The following is an 18,925-nucleotide window of genomic DNA, read 5'->3' as shown; positions in this document are numbered from 1 at the left end:
CTAAAAAACTTGGTGAGATTTTGCGTTTTTGCAGTGTAGCGTTCATGTGTGTGCACTCATGCAAGGCCAGCATCTTTGCCTCCTCATTAATTATTAATGCCTCTGTTTTTCACACCACTCTCCTGTTTCCACCTTTTATCCTGAAGTCTGTTGTCAGCTCATTCATTTTCTGCTGCAGCTTTTTTTTTTTTTTTTACATAACCTTCTATAATTAATATAACATACAGACTGGAAAACTGAGAAACATTCAGATTAACGTCCTGAGAGAGGCAGATATTTGTCTTTATAATTGAGTGATTAGGATCTACTATCTCAATAAACATCTTTGAAAGGCAAACTGCTGCCGCCTTTATGTGAATTTATTAGTCTGTGAGCTGAATCTGAACCACATAAAGACATCATGAAGGTAATATTTACCAAGATGGCCTGTTAAATAAACCAGGAACTGTTTAAATAAATCCCCATCCAATAATAAAAAGCTTTGTCCTGATAAGTCAGCTCCATTAATTCGTCCCTTTTTGAAGATGCAGTTGCTGGAGATTATGATTTCACAATTTAAATAAATTTAATTAAGATTTCTGGGATTGAATCGACTGTGAAGACGCCAACACAGAGATATATATGAACTTTTTTTGATTATTACGGATTGAAAGTTAATTAAATGACCCTTAAAGTCACACTGATTGGTTTGTTTAGTTTAAATTAGATTTAGATTAGATTTGAAACAGTTTAGCAAACTCAACATTTATTTAATTTAACTTTATTTAAGATATTCAAAAATATTCATATTAGTATTTAAAGAATATCAGTGTATTGTAATGTTGTAATAAGATAAATGTACTAAGATGCTTTAAATAAACAAAACTACTTTAAGATTTGATATTTTGCAGTGTTTCTATTAAATGACTATAATGCAGCAATGTCATTGGCTAAAAATATTTTTAGACCAGTAACAGGGAAAATGCAAACAAATAAACGCAAAAAATTATATCTAAGCTCTGAAATATTAATCTAAGTTAGTTATGCTTGTACATTTGGAATTGCATGGATATTAAAGGAACAGATTAATGTAAAACCTTTTTTGATTTAATGTCAAAGTAAACTGGATTAAATTCCAATTAGTACTATTTCTATTTTATCAGTAGGAGAAGCTCAAAATATAAAATTTTAGTATCTTCAGCTGATTCATTCAACGACAGAGTAGAGCCAAAATAGATAGAATAAAAGATTTTTTAAAAAATCTAAAAAATTACAGTTTAATCTCACAAATTTTATAGAAAAAATGTGAAAATTTCTGAGTTGGAGAAGTCACAAATTTGGTGGAAAAAGCCTGAGACTAATCTCAGAAATTTGGTAGAAAATTTTCCAATTTCAAAATTTTCTGAGTTTTAAGAGTCGAAAATGTTTGACTTTTGAAATTTCCCTTTTTTTCTATAAAATTTGTTAGATTTATCTCAAAATGTTTGATTCTTTTCTCTCAAATTTTTGATCTTTGGTACTAAGAAATTTAATCCTTTTTTAGAAAATTTCAGACAATGTCAAAATTTCTGAATTTATTTTTTTCCTCAGCTCAGAAAGTTCCTTGTATTTTTCTAGAACATTTTAGAAATTAAAATGTTCTGATCTTGTTTGCGGAAATGTCCTTTTTTTCTATCACCACGAATACGCCGACGTAGATTCAACCTTGTTGACCCCAATAAGAGGCCGTTCTTTAGTACTGGTGCTCCTCCCCTCCTCCCAGTGAAATGCAGTCATGACTTTTTTATGGTTCCCAGCTCCAGCCTCCTGCAGACCGGAGCAGGTGAGGGAGAAAGGAGAATCAGCAGCGTTGCATTGCTAATGGCCGCCGGTCCGGAGCTGCACAGATTGCTGGGGGTTCTGGGTATATTGCTTTCTTTATTACCATGACAAAGGACCACACAGACATATGTCACTTCAAGAGGCGCTGCTAGTTAAAACCAGATTTAATGGACGTTTTATTGTCCGGGATGTTATTGTTGAACAGAAATAACCAGGTTTTAACAGACTGTTCAAGTAAAGAATAAAAGAGCACGTTTTGTAGGGAATCGTCTCTTATCCTCATGGATTTAAACTCTGAACCTTTTCATTTAGAGTCGCTGTTAGAATCGCCTCCAGTAGATTAGTCATCAAGGGCAAGTTGAGGTCGTTTGCCTTCATTTCTGACAGCTGACTCTTTAGAGATAAGAGATTTCCACCCTGCACCTGTGTGTCCTGCAGACTGATCCGACTGAGCGGCAGCAGAAACCTGACGTTTGTCCTGAAGCGTTTTTACTACAGAATAAACGTCCAATTCTGATCAAGGAGTAGATGGCAGCATGTTTAAAAAATAAAATATTACCTTTTCTAATGAGGGTGTGTGAAGTGAGGTTGTTCTAAAGTTATCAATGGTTCCCACTTCCTTTTTTTTTAAAAAGGCAGCTTTTTATCCAGATACATTTTTATCTGGATTTATCTCAATGACCAAGAATCAATTCTTTGGTTTTTAACTTTTCATTTTGGAGGTTTTTGAGGCCAAAACAGGTGAAAAGCCTTAGAAAATAAACCTGAGAGTACAAAAAAGTTGAGAGAATGCAACCAATGCAGTTAGCCAGAATTAGTCAACATAAGCAAAAGAATGAACCACATTCTGCATCATCTTTTTCCCGACGGTTTTCTTGAGATAACAAATTCATTTCCTGATGGTTTTCTCAACATAAATTATTATTTTTTTATGTTTTTCTCTATGTTACAAGTCCCAGGTGTCGGAACTGCTGTAACAGAGTTGACACAATCTGAAGAGAAACTAAAGAGTCTGCAATGACGACCGGCGCTGCTGATTGCGTTTTTATTCGCTGACTTGTATTAGTAAACAAACTGAGCTCGAATACAAAGAAAGGACTAAACCTCTGATTGTAACTATGGTAACTCAACAATCAAACAATGAATATTATTATTTGCACTTTTACAAAGTAAACTTGACAAAATCCCTTTGAAACCACTTTGAATCTCTTAATGTATCACCTGAAATTATTGAGACAGTTATAGTCGATAACCAATATGTATTGATATTGTGTTACAGGTCCTGGGGGTCAGAACTGTTGTAACAGAGTTGACGCACTATTTTAGCACTTGAAGCTTCGCAGCTCACTCCAAAAAGGTTCAACCTCAAAACGCATGTAAAAGAGAACAAGAGAACTGTGTCTGTCCACAGAAATGGACCGTAAAAGTGTTGGAGTTTACCCGACCTACAATACGACCCCTATTTTGGGGAAAAGGACACTCAATCCGCTTTAACAGCCAACACTAAAAAGAACAAAACAAAATAAAACTTGTCCAACATGGGGACGTTAAGATCCAACGGCCCTCAGAGCGAGCCAACGCCAACCTCGCCTGAGAAAACCATCCAAACGGTGCACAAAAACCTAACTACACGACCTATTCTGGTTAATCAAGATGTTAAGTGTCCCACACGGTGGCCTTGGTGCTTTTTCCCAACCGCATACTGACCTGAAGAGAAAATAAACAAAGAGTCAGCAATGACGACCAGCGCTGCTGTTGACATCCAGATTATGTTTGAGGCAAACTGGAAGTCCATCCCAAAACCAACCTGAAAGCAACGCCCCCCCAAACAAAGGTTCCGCTTCGCCATTACCGCTCCTGTCCCACCTCAGGAAAGCACGATAAATACAGACAGATTGCAAATGATAAAAAATAAAATAAAATACTGTGGTGGCATTTTTAGTGCACCACATCTAGATAAGAAATTACTTTCCTATTTTCCTCACATACTTTTTCAGGTGCTTCTCTAGAAATAAGTTAATCTCTGGAAAACAAACATTGTTTTTTTTTTTTTTTTTGAGAAAACCATCTTTGTTTTATCAAGAACACAAGGTTTTGCCACAACAGGATGCAGGTTTATCATTCACACCAACCATTTGCTTTCTATAGATTAACTCGTTATCAAAACCATTGGTGAAGAAGTTTATCTGAATATCTTCTGCTCTCGGCTTCTGTAAATACCCTTTAAGTAACTGTAAATTACCATGTTGGCTTGGACAGATTTAAATAATAAATCATCTTGGGATTAAATTTGCTCTGTGTGGAAACCTGTTCGGTGTGTGTGATCATACGCCGTTTTGGCTCCAGGAGTAATGACCTCACCTCTTTTCCTAATGCGTCTCGATCAGATTCCACTTCCTGTGCGGTCGCCTTCGCTGTCTTCCTGTCTGAGGTCATGGCTGAGGACATAACCATATTAATTAAGAGCCTACATCTGCTTCTCCTGAGTCAACATCCTTCCAATCGATCCCCCGCCAAGGTGCCCTCCGCACTCCGGCGTCTCTGGTTTCCCTCGTGTCAGTTGTCACATGGAGCTCGTTGGGAAGCATAAATGGCGGTTTGTGAGCGGCGCCCCCTGGAGAATCAGCGCTTCGACTAACACGATCAGCGTCGTATCCGTCTGGAAGCCGGAGCCTGAATGGAGAGGAGAGGTTGGGGGTAAAGGTCAACCGGACTGAAGTCACCGTCCCCAGAGCATGGGGCATCAGATCATCGCTACATTTTTAATGATGAGCTCCTGCTCGTCTTTCAGCTGGTGTTGAACATGATTGCTCATTTTAAACAGACGTGACAACCGCTGTGAAATATCGCTCGGCTTCCTGTCAGCGCCGTTCGCCTTTGAAAGGATGACTGAGCGGATTTTCACATCGCCGCTCTCAGCTCTTCTCTCCTGCAGCTTCGGGGACTTTCTCAAGCCGTCTTACGCCTCCCGTTTCAGCCCGCATGCAACGGCAATAAGTGTGAAAGCTGCTCTGGTAAATATTGGATTCCACAGCGGAGCTGTAAATCTGACGGTCAAGAAGCTTCTTGCTAAACCACGCCGAGTAATTATTGACAATAAATCAAAAATCACATCTGAATTTAGGGGTTAATCTAATTTGAAGGAGCGCATGCTGCTTATTTATTCATGAAGATCTTTCAAACGGGGGCGGGGGGTTGGGCCGCATTTCTCATTTCATTTTTACCGAGGAAGCACATTGGCTAAACGGTGAGTGAAACAGTCACTGGGACTGACTACTATAATATTCCATTGAGGGACAGTAACTTTAACATTACATATACCTTTCTGAACAGGCGAGGGCGCACTTTCTCCTTCTATAATCAGACGTTAAAACCATTCCTCCCTCCCTGGCACCTCCAGACCCGGGCCCCCATGGGCACCCATTCAGGCCCAGGGGCAGCTGCCCCCCCAGGCCCCCCATTGCTCCGCGCCTGTGCTGCTATCATTTAAGTCATCCTCCCTCCGCTCCGCTCGCCCATCCTGCCCCTCGTCTTGTAGATCCATCACCAACAACTACGAGGACGTCGTCCTTTCTCTAAACCTCACACTGGATTTAGACTGATAGATTCAAAGCTTGATCCCTTGCTTCCCTTCCTGCTTTAAATTCTTGTTGTGTTGAGTAAAAATGTAAACAACTAGTTATTTTTTTTGTATTGCAAAAAGTCTTTCCAGAAGTCCGCTGTTGTCTTTTAAGTCAATACCACTTTTATTGTAACTCAGACAGATCACTAATTTTTATAAAAAGAAAAGGTCATAGAAATGTAAACTCTGATCGGTCCAGCAGCTTTTGTCTGTGAGTCTCTGAACCTAAACTGAGAGTCCATATGAATCAGGTCCGTCTCCCCCCATCATCAGCATAGTGGTAGTTTTCACCCCCAGCTTAAAGGGAGGGTTCCCCCAAAACAAAAGCCCCTCCTCGGTGGGGTTACCCCCGCTATTGTCCCTGATACACTGTGTTTTATTTGGAGCTGTGAAAGGAACCATTGCTCAGTCCATTCACTGCGGCTGCACTTAATGAGCTTGTTGAAGGCCTCCACTAAAACTGTTAAACTGAAGCTTTAAATGCTGACAGTTTCCCAGTGTAGTGAAGCAATGCTGTTCAGAGCAATGGGAACGTCCAAAGGCCGAGTGGACGGGTCAGGGCACTGCTTTGATAGCACGTCTGCAACCCTTCTTCGTTCGTCTCAGGTCCAGTAGGTTGACTCCACGACAGACACGCTCAGGTTCACCGTACTGATTCCAACAAAAGAGGAAATCAAGCGGTTTGCATCAGTCCAGCGGCTTCATTAGATAAAATACAATAATTAACAAACTACAAAGCAAAGCTTCCCAATGAGCAGTTGGCAACTTTGTAAAATTAAACATAGCTAAAATGGGCAGCATTAATAATAATAACTAAAAACATATCAAAACAAAACAGCAAAGTTACTAATGCAACACTGCGTTATGATCAAATTTGTCTAAAATATCTGCTAAAGTACAACACAGAGCTGATTCCTATACATGCCATAGTCACAGCAGGCGACAGGAAAAGGGGGCGGAGCCGGTTGCTATGGTAACCGCCAACCGCAACGTAACTGAACTTAATAAATCAACGATCAACGGCTGGAGAAACAACAACAACTTCTTGACTAGACAAAACGAATTCAAAGAATAAATAAACACATTTTGACAAACTTCACATCGAGTAAGAGTAGCACTAATTCAGTTTATTTCTACTCAAAAGTAAAAAGTAGCCAGAAATTACTCTGGCGAAAAGTACTTTGGCCAAGTACTTTTTTAATTGGCAAAGTAAAAAAAAAAAGTCTGCTCGAGTACTGAGTAACTGATCAAATTTAATATTTAAAAATTACATCATCAGATGGACTAAAATGTATTTTAAGGATGACAATAATCCATCCATCCATCCATCCATTTTCTTCCGCTTATCCGGGGTCGGGTCGCGGGGGCAGCAGCTTCAGAAGGGAGGCCCAGACTTCCCTCTCTCCAGCCACTTCTTCCAGGTCCTCCGGGGGAATCCCAAGGCGTTCCCAGGCCAGCCGAGAGACATAATCCCTCCAGCGTGTCCTGGGTCTTCCCCGAGGCCTCCTCCCGGTGGGACGTGCCCGGAACACCTCACCAGGGAGGCGTCCCGGAGGCATCCTTACCAGATGTCCCAGCCACCTCAACTGGCTCCTCTCGACGTGGAGGAGCAGCGGCTCTACACTGAGTCCCTCCCGGATGACCGAGCTTCTCACCCTATCTCTAAGGGAGAGCCCAGCCACCCTGCGGAGGAAACCCATTTCGGCCGCTTGTACCCGTGATCTCGTTCTTTCGGTCATGACCCAAAGCTCATGACCATAGATGAGGGTGGGAACGTAGATCGACCGGTAAATCGAGAGCTTCGCTTTTTGGCTCAGCTCTCTCTTCACCACGACGGACCGGTACAGCGCCCGCTTCACAGTAGACGCTGCCCCAATCCGCCTGTCGATCTCCCGCTCCCTTCTTCCCTCATTCGTGAACAAGATCCCCAGATACTTAAACTCCTCCACTTGAGGCAGGACGACCCCCCTGACCCGGAAAAAAATAAAATCAGGCAAAAGAAAAAAAATTTCCAAATCAGTTTCTTTCAATAAAAAACTTATGAAATTTTAACAAAAACTGCAGGTCTGTGTCTGTTGAATTTTTGGTTAAAACATGTTTGCTTTTCATTCAGTGGTAGAAAATCCATAAAGTTTACTCAAGTAAGACCAGCGAAACTTAAAATTAAGTACATCATAGTAAAAATACTCCTAAAAGTAATTATTAACCAGAACTCGTGCTTCGCTTGGCTCTGGTGGAAAAATCAACTCTCTGCTGTTGAGTTCTTTGTGTGGCCATTTTTACATTTCTTTTTTATTTCGTGCTCTGATGAAAATGTTTGTAGGGACACTCATTTATGGAAGGAAATCATAACTCATAATCATCATCATAATCAAATTATGGCTACTGATTTATTAACTTAATTACACAAAGTGTTTGTGAGGAAACGGCCATTACTTCAAACCAGAAGAAAACAAAACATGGTTGGTTCAAATGAAAAAGATGGGAGTCCATTTTGGACCCGACGTGTATGTTTGTGTTAGATTTCTCTGCTTTGCTACTATTAAACTGATATAAATCATTTCATGGCTATTGAATTGCGTGTTACTTTTGGCACTGCAGAGAATTAGGTGGAAATATCACTTTACACAAATCAGAAATATTGTTATTTTAAGGAGTTGAAAGCGTTTTGTTCAGCCTGCTGGAAGTGATCAGGCCTCCCGCTGCTGTGGGAACTTTTTGTAGATCTTGGGTCTTGCCCAAAATTCAAATTCGGCTTGTAATTTGTGGTTGGGAATGGAGCGTGTGTGTGTGTGTGTGTGTGTGTGTGTGTGTGTGTGTGTGCGCACAGCTTGAACGGAGAGCATCCTGCACTGTGGATTCTCTTCCACACTCACAAATATATAAATACTTGTGCTATGAACCCACGCAGCACATGCACATAAATACATGGGTCCGCATCGGGCAGCGAGTCGTGAGTGACGGCTGATCAGAGAGCGGTTTGGTCCATCTGTGTTTGCGGAAAATAAAACTTGGCTTTTCTTCACAGCAAGAAGCTGTTTAAAGAAATAATAATAACTGTTTAGGAGATTGTTAGTCTGGAGTTTTAAGTGGTTTGGCCTCTTAAGCTTTTTCACTTCTCACACTGCAAAAACACAAAATCTTACCAAGTACTTTTAGTGTAGTTTATAGTTTGAATATCTTAGTACACTCAAAAAAAAAAAAAAAAAGACAAAAAGAAAACTTACAAGTAATATTTTAGCAAGATATAGGAGCTTAAAATTCACGTTTTGTACGTTTTTGTGCTTCCGTTTGGTTTTGTACTTTTTCTAAAAACGGCTCAAGTGGTTAAAAAAAACACCCAGCTGTCATTTGACTTCAAATCAATGTTTTTAGATGTCTGGAAATGAGTCATTTCAAAAACTTCTGGAATGTAATTTCACAAATAAACAGGCACAGCCCCGTTACCTAGCAACCCCAGTAAAGCCCAGCCTGTCACCTAGCAACCCAAGTGGAGCTTCAGCACGTTTGGTCAGCTGGTTTTACTTCTGTAAGTAACTTTTCAGCAAGACATGGGAACTTGTTTTAATATTGACAAATAATATTAGTTCTACTGGCAGATTATTTAACTTATCATAAACAAAAACAATAAGTAATGTCAATAAAGAATAAAAAAAAACCAGATTGACAGCAAGACTTAAAGTTAATTTAGAGTCCAATTCAGGCTGAAAAAAATTTATTTGTCAAAACACATACACCACAAAAACATAAGTATTTTTGAAAGGTTTCTATTGGAAATATATCAATACATTTGAAAAAATGACTAACATAACTTACAAGTAACTTTTAATTAAGATATAGAAGCTTATATATACGTCAATAATTCCTTACTATTGATTAAAAAGTTTGCCCTGCGACAGACTGGCGACCTGTCCAGGTGACCCCGCCTCTCGCCCAGAACGTTAGCTGGAGAGGCACCAGTATCCCTCCTGACCCCAAAGAAAATGGATGGATGATTAAAAAGTTCTAGTTCCAATTTTAACATGGCAGAAATATTATGTTATAATCTGCCAGTGGATCTAGAACTTTTTAATAAATTTTGAGTGATTGTGGTCTTAAAACAAGCTCCCATATTTTGCTGAAAAGCTACCTGCAAGTTTCATTTCAGGTGTGCTAAGATATTTGCACTAGAAACTAGACCAAAAATACTTGGCAAGATTTGGTCTCCATACACTGCGATTAATAGTTCACTCAACTTTTTGCTGCTTTTCTTCCATTTTATTGGGGGAGGTGTGCTTTATCGGGGGAGGGGTGCGAGGTCTGTCCCTTTCTTTTTCAGCCTCCTCCCCGTTGACCAAAGGTCTATTGAAAAGCAATTGCACAATGTGTTGCTGTGGGCGAGGAGGAGGAGGAGGAGGAGGAGGAGGAGGAGGAGGAGGAGGAGGAGGAGGAGGAGGAGGAGGAGGAAGAGGAATCCTGCATTTGGCTTGGCAGCGGCTCAAAGCAGCAGCAGCAGAGGCGGCGGAGCTCCTCTCGCCTTTCACCTCCTCTCTGGTCCAGACTGGGTGGGGAGACGCTGAGGGACCCGGTTCTTCTAGTCCAGGCAACCAGAGACCTGCTGGGTCCCGGCGTAGCAGCAGCTCCCCCTCCACCCTGAGAAAACCGTCTGGGATTCTTTGGATTCTCTTCCCACTCCGGTTCTGTTGGGGGTAAAGTTGGTCCTGATGTGACCCATCAGGACCCGACGGGTCCGCCGGCCGTCCTGCTACATGTGAGGCAGGTGTATGAAGCACCATGAGTTTGATGCTGTGCCGCTGGGAGCAGAACAATTTCACCATGAAACTGGTAGGTGGGTCACGTCCAGGGTCAAGTACCAGCTGGGATTTGGGGAATTATCAGCTTTACGGGTTTCTCTGGCGTCAAAATGTGTAAAAATGTGACAGGATGGGAAGCTCTCGGTTTGCTGAAAGTCACTATAGACGCTCTTGAATTTGAGGATGGTTATTTTTTACAGAAGCTGATTAGAGTCACTTAAAAAAAAGAATTCTGACTTTGACATTTTTTGCAAATATTGACTTTTTCTGCAGATTTTTGAATTTTCTTCTCACAATCCTGACTTTAATCACAGAATTCTGACTTTTTTCTGAAAATTTAGACTTTTTTTCACAGAATTTAGATTTTTTTCTGACTTTTTTTTTTTGCCTAATTGACTTTTTTTCAGAATTCATACTTAATAAAAACTTTTTTTCTCAAAATTTTCACTTTTTTCTCAGAATTCTGAGATATTCTTCACCAAATTCTGATATTTCCCATCACAATTCTGACTCTAATCTCAAAATTTTGACTTTAATTTCAAATTCTGACTCTAATGTCAGAATTTTCACTTTAATTTCAAATTCTGACTCTAATCTCAGAATTTTCACTTTAATTTCATAAAAGAAATCATATTTTTCTTCTCACAGTTCTGAGTTCAGTCTCTGAATTCTGACTGTTTTTTCCATAGAAGTCTGGATTCAGTCAAACGTTTTCTCAAAATGTTGGCATTTTTCTTAGAATTCTGACTTTTCTTCTAACTTTAATCACAAAATCTTCACCTTAATCGACTTTTTTCTCACATAGGCTCACAAATTTGTCTTGTTTTTTTTGCAGAATTTTGTTTATTTTTCTGCAGAATTCTGAATTTTCTTCTCACAATCCTGACTTTAATCACAGAATTCTGACTTTTTTCTTAAAATTCAGACTTTTTTTCACAGAATTTCTATTTTTTTCTGACTTTTTTTTTTGCCTAATTGACTTTTTTTCAGAATTCATACTTAATAAAAACTTTTTTTTTCAGAATTTTCACTTTTTTCTCAGAATTCTGAAATATTCTTCACCAAATTTTGACATTTCCCATCACAATTCTGACTCTAATCTCAAAATTTTGACTTTAATTTCATAAAAGAAATCAGATTTTTCTTCTCACAGTTCTGAGTTCAGTCTCTGAATTCTGTTTTTTCCACAGAAGTCTGAATTCAGTCAAACGTTTTCTCAAAATGTTGGCATTTTTCTTAGAATTCTGACTTTTCTTCTAACTTTAATCACAAAATCTTCACCTTAATCGACTTTTTTCTCACATAGGCTCACAAATTTTCTTTTTTTGCAGAATTTTGTTTATTTTTCTGATTTTTTTTTTCACAATTCTGATTTCAATCTCTGGCTTTTGTTTTTCTTCTTTTTGCAGAATTCGCATCTTCGTTTTCTGAGATTAAAATCAGAATCCAGACATTTTCAAGTCAGAATTTCTGAGATTTAAGTCAAAGTTCCCTTTTTTTAGTGGCCTTAATTCGTTTCTGTATATTTCTATGTGGACGTGTTATTTCTGGGGCTCGTCTCGTCAGGCTGTAACAATGCAGCAGCTTCGGCGTTGGGTTACCAGAAGGCTGCGGATTAGCAAAGGGTTTAATATAAAGGGAAATGCTCTGTGGTTTCCCCTCACCTGATTCCATCTTTCACTTTGATGTCTGCTTGGAAAGTTACAATCGGGTCAATTACCCCTTTAGAGTTCTGCAGCACATGCGTGCACAAGTCTATTTTCCTTTGAAGCATTAGCAAAGCGTCGTTCTTTCACTTTGCTTTGTGCATTGTTGCACAAACTGACTGTTCGGGGCAATATGGTGGTAAATATTCAGCAGAGTCTGGGATTCTGAGATAAAATACAAAGCAGGTCAGCTGCAGAAAAGACATGTGGAGCAAAGAAATGGAAAATCAAACCTTTATAAAGATTTCAGGGGTGATAGCATTAAAAGCAGCCGATTTATTAAAAGTCATTTTATTCAGTTGAGGCTCTTTTTCTGCTTCTCCTTTTCTTATCTGCATCTCTTCTGGTGCAGGGAGGAAGGGAAGGCAGTGGAGGTTCTTAGATGGGTTGATAAGAAAGCTAGCTTAATTACACAGCTAACCCCCACACACACCGGCTGACAACACACCTCTGGGTCAGTGTGTGTGTGTGTGTGTGTGTGTGAGCAACAAAAAATAAGTGGAGCCGACAACATAAGCACATTTGGAAGATTAAAATGACCCGCCGTCTGTGTTATGAAGTGCAGTCGATGTCGGTAATCTATTCCGTTCGATTGATTATTTGACCGTCATGTCATGCGGCATATAAATCAAAATTATTGTGCCGCTTGCAGAGGGAAGGCATTTGATCCATTTTAAAGCTTATTTTATCACATTTTTTAGCTACATGTCTCAAACTTGTTGGTATTTTGTAATTGTTTGAAATGTTGTTAAAACTTATCGTCGGTGTTCACCCGCCTGGCTTACGCCTCAGCCTCGGGGAAAAATGGAAACTAGCGTGGTTGTGTTTTAACTCTGGATCCGCTAACCAGGCAGAAATCTGAAAAAGTAAATCATGATATTTAAATGTGGTGTGGGCTGCACAGTGGCGCAGTTGGTAGAGCTGTTGCCTTGCAGCAAGAAGGTTCTGGGTTCAATTCCCGGCCTGGGGTCTTTCTGCATGGAGTTTGCATGTTCTCCCTATGCGTGCGTGGGTTTTCTCCGGGTACTCCGGTTTCCTCCCACAGTCCAAAAACATGACTGTCAGGTTAATTGGCCTCTCCAAATTGCCCCTAGGTGTGAGTGTGTGTGTGTGCATGGTTGTGTGTCCTGTGTGTCTCTGTGTTGCCCTGCGACAGACTGGCGACCTGTCCAGGGTGTACCCCGCCTCTCGCCCGAAACGTTGGCTGGAGATGGGCACCAGCACCCCTCCCGACCCCACTGAGGGAAAAAGGGTGCAAGAAAATGGATGGATGGATGGATAAATGTGATGTTGAAAAATAACCTACGTTTTTACTCCATTATTTCAACAATATTATGTTTTGTTGTCTGGTGATAAATGATGTTTCTCATGTGCTTTGATACTCGTACATCTGTACATGCTAATGAGAATTAAGCCATAAATCCTCAACATTTCTGTCCAAATTTTATATTTAAACAAACAACAAAAGCCCAGATTAATCAAATTATAAATTTGAGTACTTAATGGTTAGAAAAATTATTTTTAAACGAGTTTTTCTTGTATTTTAAATACCAATGAGCTGATTTAACTGTGAAAGTCTCTAAATCGGCTAGCAAGAGGAGAAGTTTATCCTGGCTAATTGTTAAAAATGTTGTTAGAAATAACATTGCACTGCAAAAACACAAAATCTTACCAAGTAATTTTTGTCTATTTTTTAGTGCAAATATCTTAGTACACTTAAAATAAGACAAAATAAACTTACAAGTAACTTTTCAGCAAAATATAGGAGCTTGTTTTAAGCAAATAATTCTTTAAAGTTGATGAAAAAGTTCCTGTTTCTGAAAATGCCTTGTTACAAGTGAATTTATCTGCCAGTGGAACGAGAGATTTTTCATCAATAATAAAGAATTATCGACTTAAAGCTCCTATATAAAAGCCTTAGAAGCTACTTGTGAGCTAGTTTAGTCTTATTTCAAGTGCTCTAAGATGTTTGCACTGAAGACCAGAGCAGAAATTCTTGGTCGGATTGTGTTGTTGCAGCTTCAGGGATATGAATCTTCCCATCAGACTCCGTCCCGTCGCTCTGGCTTACTAGCATCTGACGTTGTTTCCCATGCTCCACCAGCCGCCGCGTTAAGGCCGAGTTGTTTGGTCTGCATGCGCCTCACAAGGCTTCCCTGAACCACATGTTTTATGCGCCAAACGAAGTACGAGCAGCGACATGAGGGCTTATTTAGAGCTGGCCTGCGTCGGCTCCCTGCGGGCTGAAGCCACTTTAGAGGCAGGGAGGGTCACCGACTGGGGTTGGTGCTGCTGCTCCATCGGCTCTAAACTGATGATGAAACTAATAATCTATATGACAAAAGATTGTCTGGATCCTGTGTTTAGTCAGCGGCTATATTTAAAATCCCATTCATTCACGCTTCTTGGCTAGCCGGATGGATCTTCAGCAGAGTTGGGTGGTAACTGGCTATGTTCACTCAATTACATTTATTTAAGTAACTTTCTGGAAAGAATGAACTTTTAGGAGTATTTCTACTAAGTTGTTCTTTTTATTTTTACTTGAGTCATTTTATTATGAAGTATCTCTACTCTGCACAGTGGGGCAGTTGGTAGAGTTGTTGCCTTGCAGCAAGAAGGTTCTGGGTTCGATTCCCGCCCCGGTCTTTCTGCATGGAGTCTCCATGTTCTCCCTGTGCATGGTGGGTTTTCTCCGGGTACTCCGGTTTCCTCCCACAGTCCAAAAACATGACTGTCAGGTTAATTGGTCTGTCTAAATTGTCCCTAGGTGTGAGTGTGTGTGTGCATGGTTGTGTGTCTCTGTGTTGCCCTGCGACAGACTGGCGACCTGTCCAGGTGACCCCGCCTCTCGCCCGGAACGTTAGCTGGAGATAGGCACCAGCAACCCTCCCGACCCCACTGAGGGACAAGGGTGTAAGAAAATGGATGGATGGTATCTCTACTCTTACTTGAGTAAAATTTCTGGATTTTCTACCCACTCAATGAAAACAAACATGTTTTTTATTTTTTTTTATTGAAAGAAACTGATTTGTAAACAATTTATTTTGATATTTGTTGTTACTTTTATGAATTATTGACATTTTTGTCCTTAAAATGCCTAAAATTTCCACTTAACTTTACATTTTGGTCTGTCTGATGATTTGTAAATATTAAATTATTGATAATTTGATCAGTTACTCTGTACTTGCGTAGACTTTTTATCAAATTTCTCCTGCTAGTGCTGGACTCTCACGTTTGCTTTGGTGGTATTTACCCAGAATGCCTTGCGCTGTAGTCCACTTCCTGCCTTTGGAGCGATCTTTTTGTTCACATATGCATTCAAACCGCACCAGAGTTCACTTCAACCGAACCGAGACAGAGGATTTTAGGCGGATCAGAGTGAGTTTACGTATTCACACCTCCACAAACTGGATTTTCTAGACAAACAAACAACATTTTGATTAAATTGAACTGACATGAATGCTCCCTAAACGAGGTGGAGTTGGTGATGAGCTTAACAGGAAAAGGCCCCCCAGATCAAATTCTGCTTAACTTAATGCCCTGAGAGTCTCTGGGTCGGCCCGGGCCAGCATGAAGCGGTTTTTAAATCAGTTTTCTGCTCTTCCGCGTTGGTTTCTTGTTCCTTCTTAATGCATTGCTGCAGGGCTCTAATGGTGATCCATTTATTCAAACCCGATGTCAATGTAAACGTTTGCATGTATTTTAATAAATTGCAGATTTTTTGTAAATATACATAGAAAAAGGGGGAGACTTGGTGGTTCAAATCCAAAAATATGAATGAAATGGCAGCAGATTGTGGTCCTCTGGCGCGTCAGGAGACATCTGTTCATATCTACCTCTGCTTACGAAGAGCCGCAGCCACTCACTGTATGTCTTTTTTAGATTATTGTGTTAGTGACTCCATCAGTCCATCCATCATTCTCCCAGCAGCCATCTGCTGGACGGCCCAGCTTGGGTCAGAGGGGATGTGCCGCCACATGTCACCCTCAGCTCACGGCAGCATGGAGACATGCTGACTCCTTATTGATGAAAGTGAGCAGATGGAAGGGTCAATAACCAAATATGCTCTGTGATATTCCTAAAGAGCCTTCAGGTTGTGAAATGTTCATCCTTCATCTTCGGAAGACAAAAGAATAAAATAAATGTTGCCGAAAGGCATCAAAGAAGTCAGGAAAACTTCTTTGACGCCTTCTTTGATATATATATATATATATATATATATATATATATATATATGTTTCTTCTGTTAAAACTCAAAACTGAACTCAACTAAATTATAATTTATTTTTATTTTTTTAAATTTGTATTATTGTTTTGTGCTTACAAATGAATCGTTCTAGCTAGCTTCAACTCACTGAATCGACATATAGATAGCTACCTAGATAGCTAGCTTCAACTTGCTAAATCTATGTAGCTAGCAGGGTAGTTTGAATTTGCTGACTCCATCTATAGAGAGCTAGCTTCAACTCCTTGAATCTATCTATCGATAGCTAGCTAGCAACAGATAGATTCCAGCTAGCTTCTATCTGAAGTTAGCTAGAAAGCTAGCTCACTTCAGTCTCCTGAATTAATCTATCGATAGCTAACTAGCTAACTTCAACTTGCTGAATTAGTCTGTAGTTAGCAAGCTGATTTTAACACCCTGAATCTATCTCTAGATAGCTAGCTAGCAACAGATAGCTTCTATCTGAAGCTAGCTAGAAAGCTAGCTCACTTCAGTCTCCTGAATTAATCTTTTGATAGCTAGCTAACTTCAACTTACTGAATAAATCTATAGATAACAAACTAGGTAGCCTTGTATCGCTGACTTTAATGTTACAATTCTGACTTTTAATTAAGTTAAATCAGCATATTTTTTTAAGTGTCTCTAATCCTCTTCTGTAGAAAGGCATCATTTAAACCGAATAAAAAATAAAAACCTACGCCCCAACATAAACGTCCCCATTTCTGCATGCTTTATCTCTGTACCTGGAGAGGAACCAAGTCTGCGTCGGCTACTTGACTCAGACTGAATGACACTCAGAGAGGCGGCGGCGGCAGCGGGTGGGCAGGGGGCCGTAACAGTGTCAGGATGTCTGAGGCTTCGCCGAGCCGTCTGAAAAGGGGCGGGGGGTCAGATAAAGAGAAGCCTTCCTGTAGAGAGGTAAATCATGTCATGTTCCAACCGGCAGCAGCCCGTAAAGACGCTGCGACGGAGATAAGGCAGTCAGGGGCAAGTGGCCACTAAACCGCTTCTGTTCGCTCAGACTGCTCTCATCTTCTCAGGAATGTGTAGCTGTTTGTTTGGGTCTGTCAGTAATCTTCATCTCGGTGACGACCTCGCATGGCGCTCTATTGCGGCCTCAAGGTGCCGCCCAGGAGCAACAGCCGCTTCTCCTGTGAGAACTACAAAGTGGTAAGAAACCAGAAAGAAACACGAAAAATACGGCAAACCATTTCTGATCAGCCTGTAGGAAAAGGTGTTGATAAGGACCATAATCACTGCTGGCAGCAATGATTTGAACAGACTTGTATAGGAGGAAAGGTCAGCTTGAAATAGACTTGTCATGAGTAGAACCAGATCTGCTGTTTGGATTTATTATAGCAGCTTCACACAGCAGAAGGTATTTTGTAAATCTGACACGCAAAATCCTACCAAGTGTTTCTGGTCCAATACATTCAATAAAACACCAAAAAACTTTTCAGCAAGGTATAGAAACTTGTTTTAAAGTTAATTCCTTAATATTGATTAAAGAAAGAACTGAAAAAGGTCAATTATTTCACTTAAAACACGACTTTCTCCCATGTTATGAGTGAAATATTCTTAATTTAATCAGTATTAAGGAATTATTTACTTTCAACAAGCTCCTGTATCTTTGCTGTAAAGTTATTTGTAAATTAATTTTGTCTTTTGTACTTGAAAAATGCTTGGTAAGATTTTGTGTTTTTGTAGTGTAGCATGCTAAGTAGCCACATTGCTAATGCTTTGGTGCTTTGGCAACAAATGTTAGCAAAAGGCATCACAGAAGTTAGGTAATATTATTTCTCCCATCAGAACTGAACTGAACTGAATTGTAATTAATTATTATTATTATTTAAATTTATATTACTGTTATGTGCTGTGCTGGGACAAGCAAATTTCTCACTAAATCTGTCGAGCTAATTTAAATTGTCTGAATCTATCTGGCTAACTAACTTAAACCCACTGAATCTATCTATAGAAAGCTAGCTAGCTACCTTCTATGCATAATCTATGTATATATAGCTAACATGGTAGTTTGAATTTGCTGAATCCATCGATATATAGATAACGAGCTTCAACTCGCTGAATAGCTAGCGACCGAGCTTCAACTCAGTGAATCTATGGACCATTGACCACAGATAGGTGGTCAATGATCCATCTATCGACCATCAAGTCGGCTGTAACTTGCTGAATCCATCTATTGACGTCCTGCTGTCCAGAACCCCGCCCACTTAAAGTTACCAAACCCATAAAACACTTTTTCAACTGCAGCAGGAGGCAAACTAGAACTGTGACACCAATGAGGAAAAAACTATTTCATAAAGTTTAAAACTTTAATTTCAACCACGCGCCACCTGGCTGGTTCTTTGTTAGTCTGAACAGCTGTCAAATCCCTCAGTTTTTCTAGATTAGCGTTGCTAGTGGGAAAATAATCCAAAGAAACACTGATTTTAACACGAACTTCACTTCACCTTCTTAGAGGATTTTTTATGCCACCTATTTGAAACTAATCCTGTGTAAACACAGACGACGCAAGAGACTTTTGCACCCCACCTTGGGTATTTATACCTTCTTAAAGTTGATGTATTTTTATCCCGGTTCATTACTGAAAGGCATTTAAAGGACCACGCCTTGAAGCTATGCCGGTAAGCAGCAGCTTATACTTCAAAACGAGCCATTATGTTAACATATGAGGAATTCATATGTTAAAGTTTCCCTCAATGGAATATATACTAGTCAGTCCCAGTGACTGTTTCACTAACGGTTTTTGCCCATGTGCTTT

General features: G+C 39.9%; 1 protein-coding gene across 6 annotated transcripts in view; it reads left to right on the top strand.

Annotated features, from left to right (window-relative positions):
* Positions 1-18,925, top strand: part of nav2a (neuron navigator 2a) — a 266,796-nt gene that overhangs the window by 136,861 nt on the left and 111,010 nt on the right. Inside the window, exon 1 of one of the 6 annotated variants that reach the window (XM_081605473.1) lies at positions 9,863-10,246. The exons of 4 other annotated variants lie outside the window; for them this stretch is intronic. In XM_081605473.1, coding sequence (XP_081461599.1) covers positions 10,196-10,246 — 51 coding nt within the window. In that variant the 5' untranslated portion in view covers positions 9,863-10,195. Of the gene's footprint in view, positions 1-9,862; positions 10,247-17,002; positions 17,317-18,925 lie in introns of those variants that run through there. One more of the 6 variants, XM_081605472.1, reaches the window with a different exon arrangement.

The sequence above is a fragment of the Poecilia reticulata genome, chromosome 3 (assembly GCF_904066995.2).
Source record: "Poecilia reticulata chromosome 3, P_reticulata-male-v2, whole genome shotgun sequence".
In the NCBI taxonomy this organism is placed as follows: domain Eukaryota; kingdom Metazoa; phylum Chordata; class Actinopteri; order Cyprinodontiformes; family Poeciliidae; genus Poecilia; species Poecilia reticulata.
The sequence above is the reverse complement of the archived record's forward strand: the minus strand, read 5'-3'. Positions and strand labels throughout refer to the sequence as shown.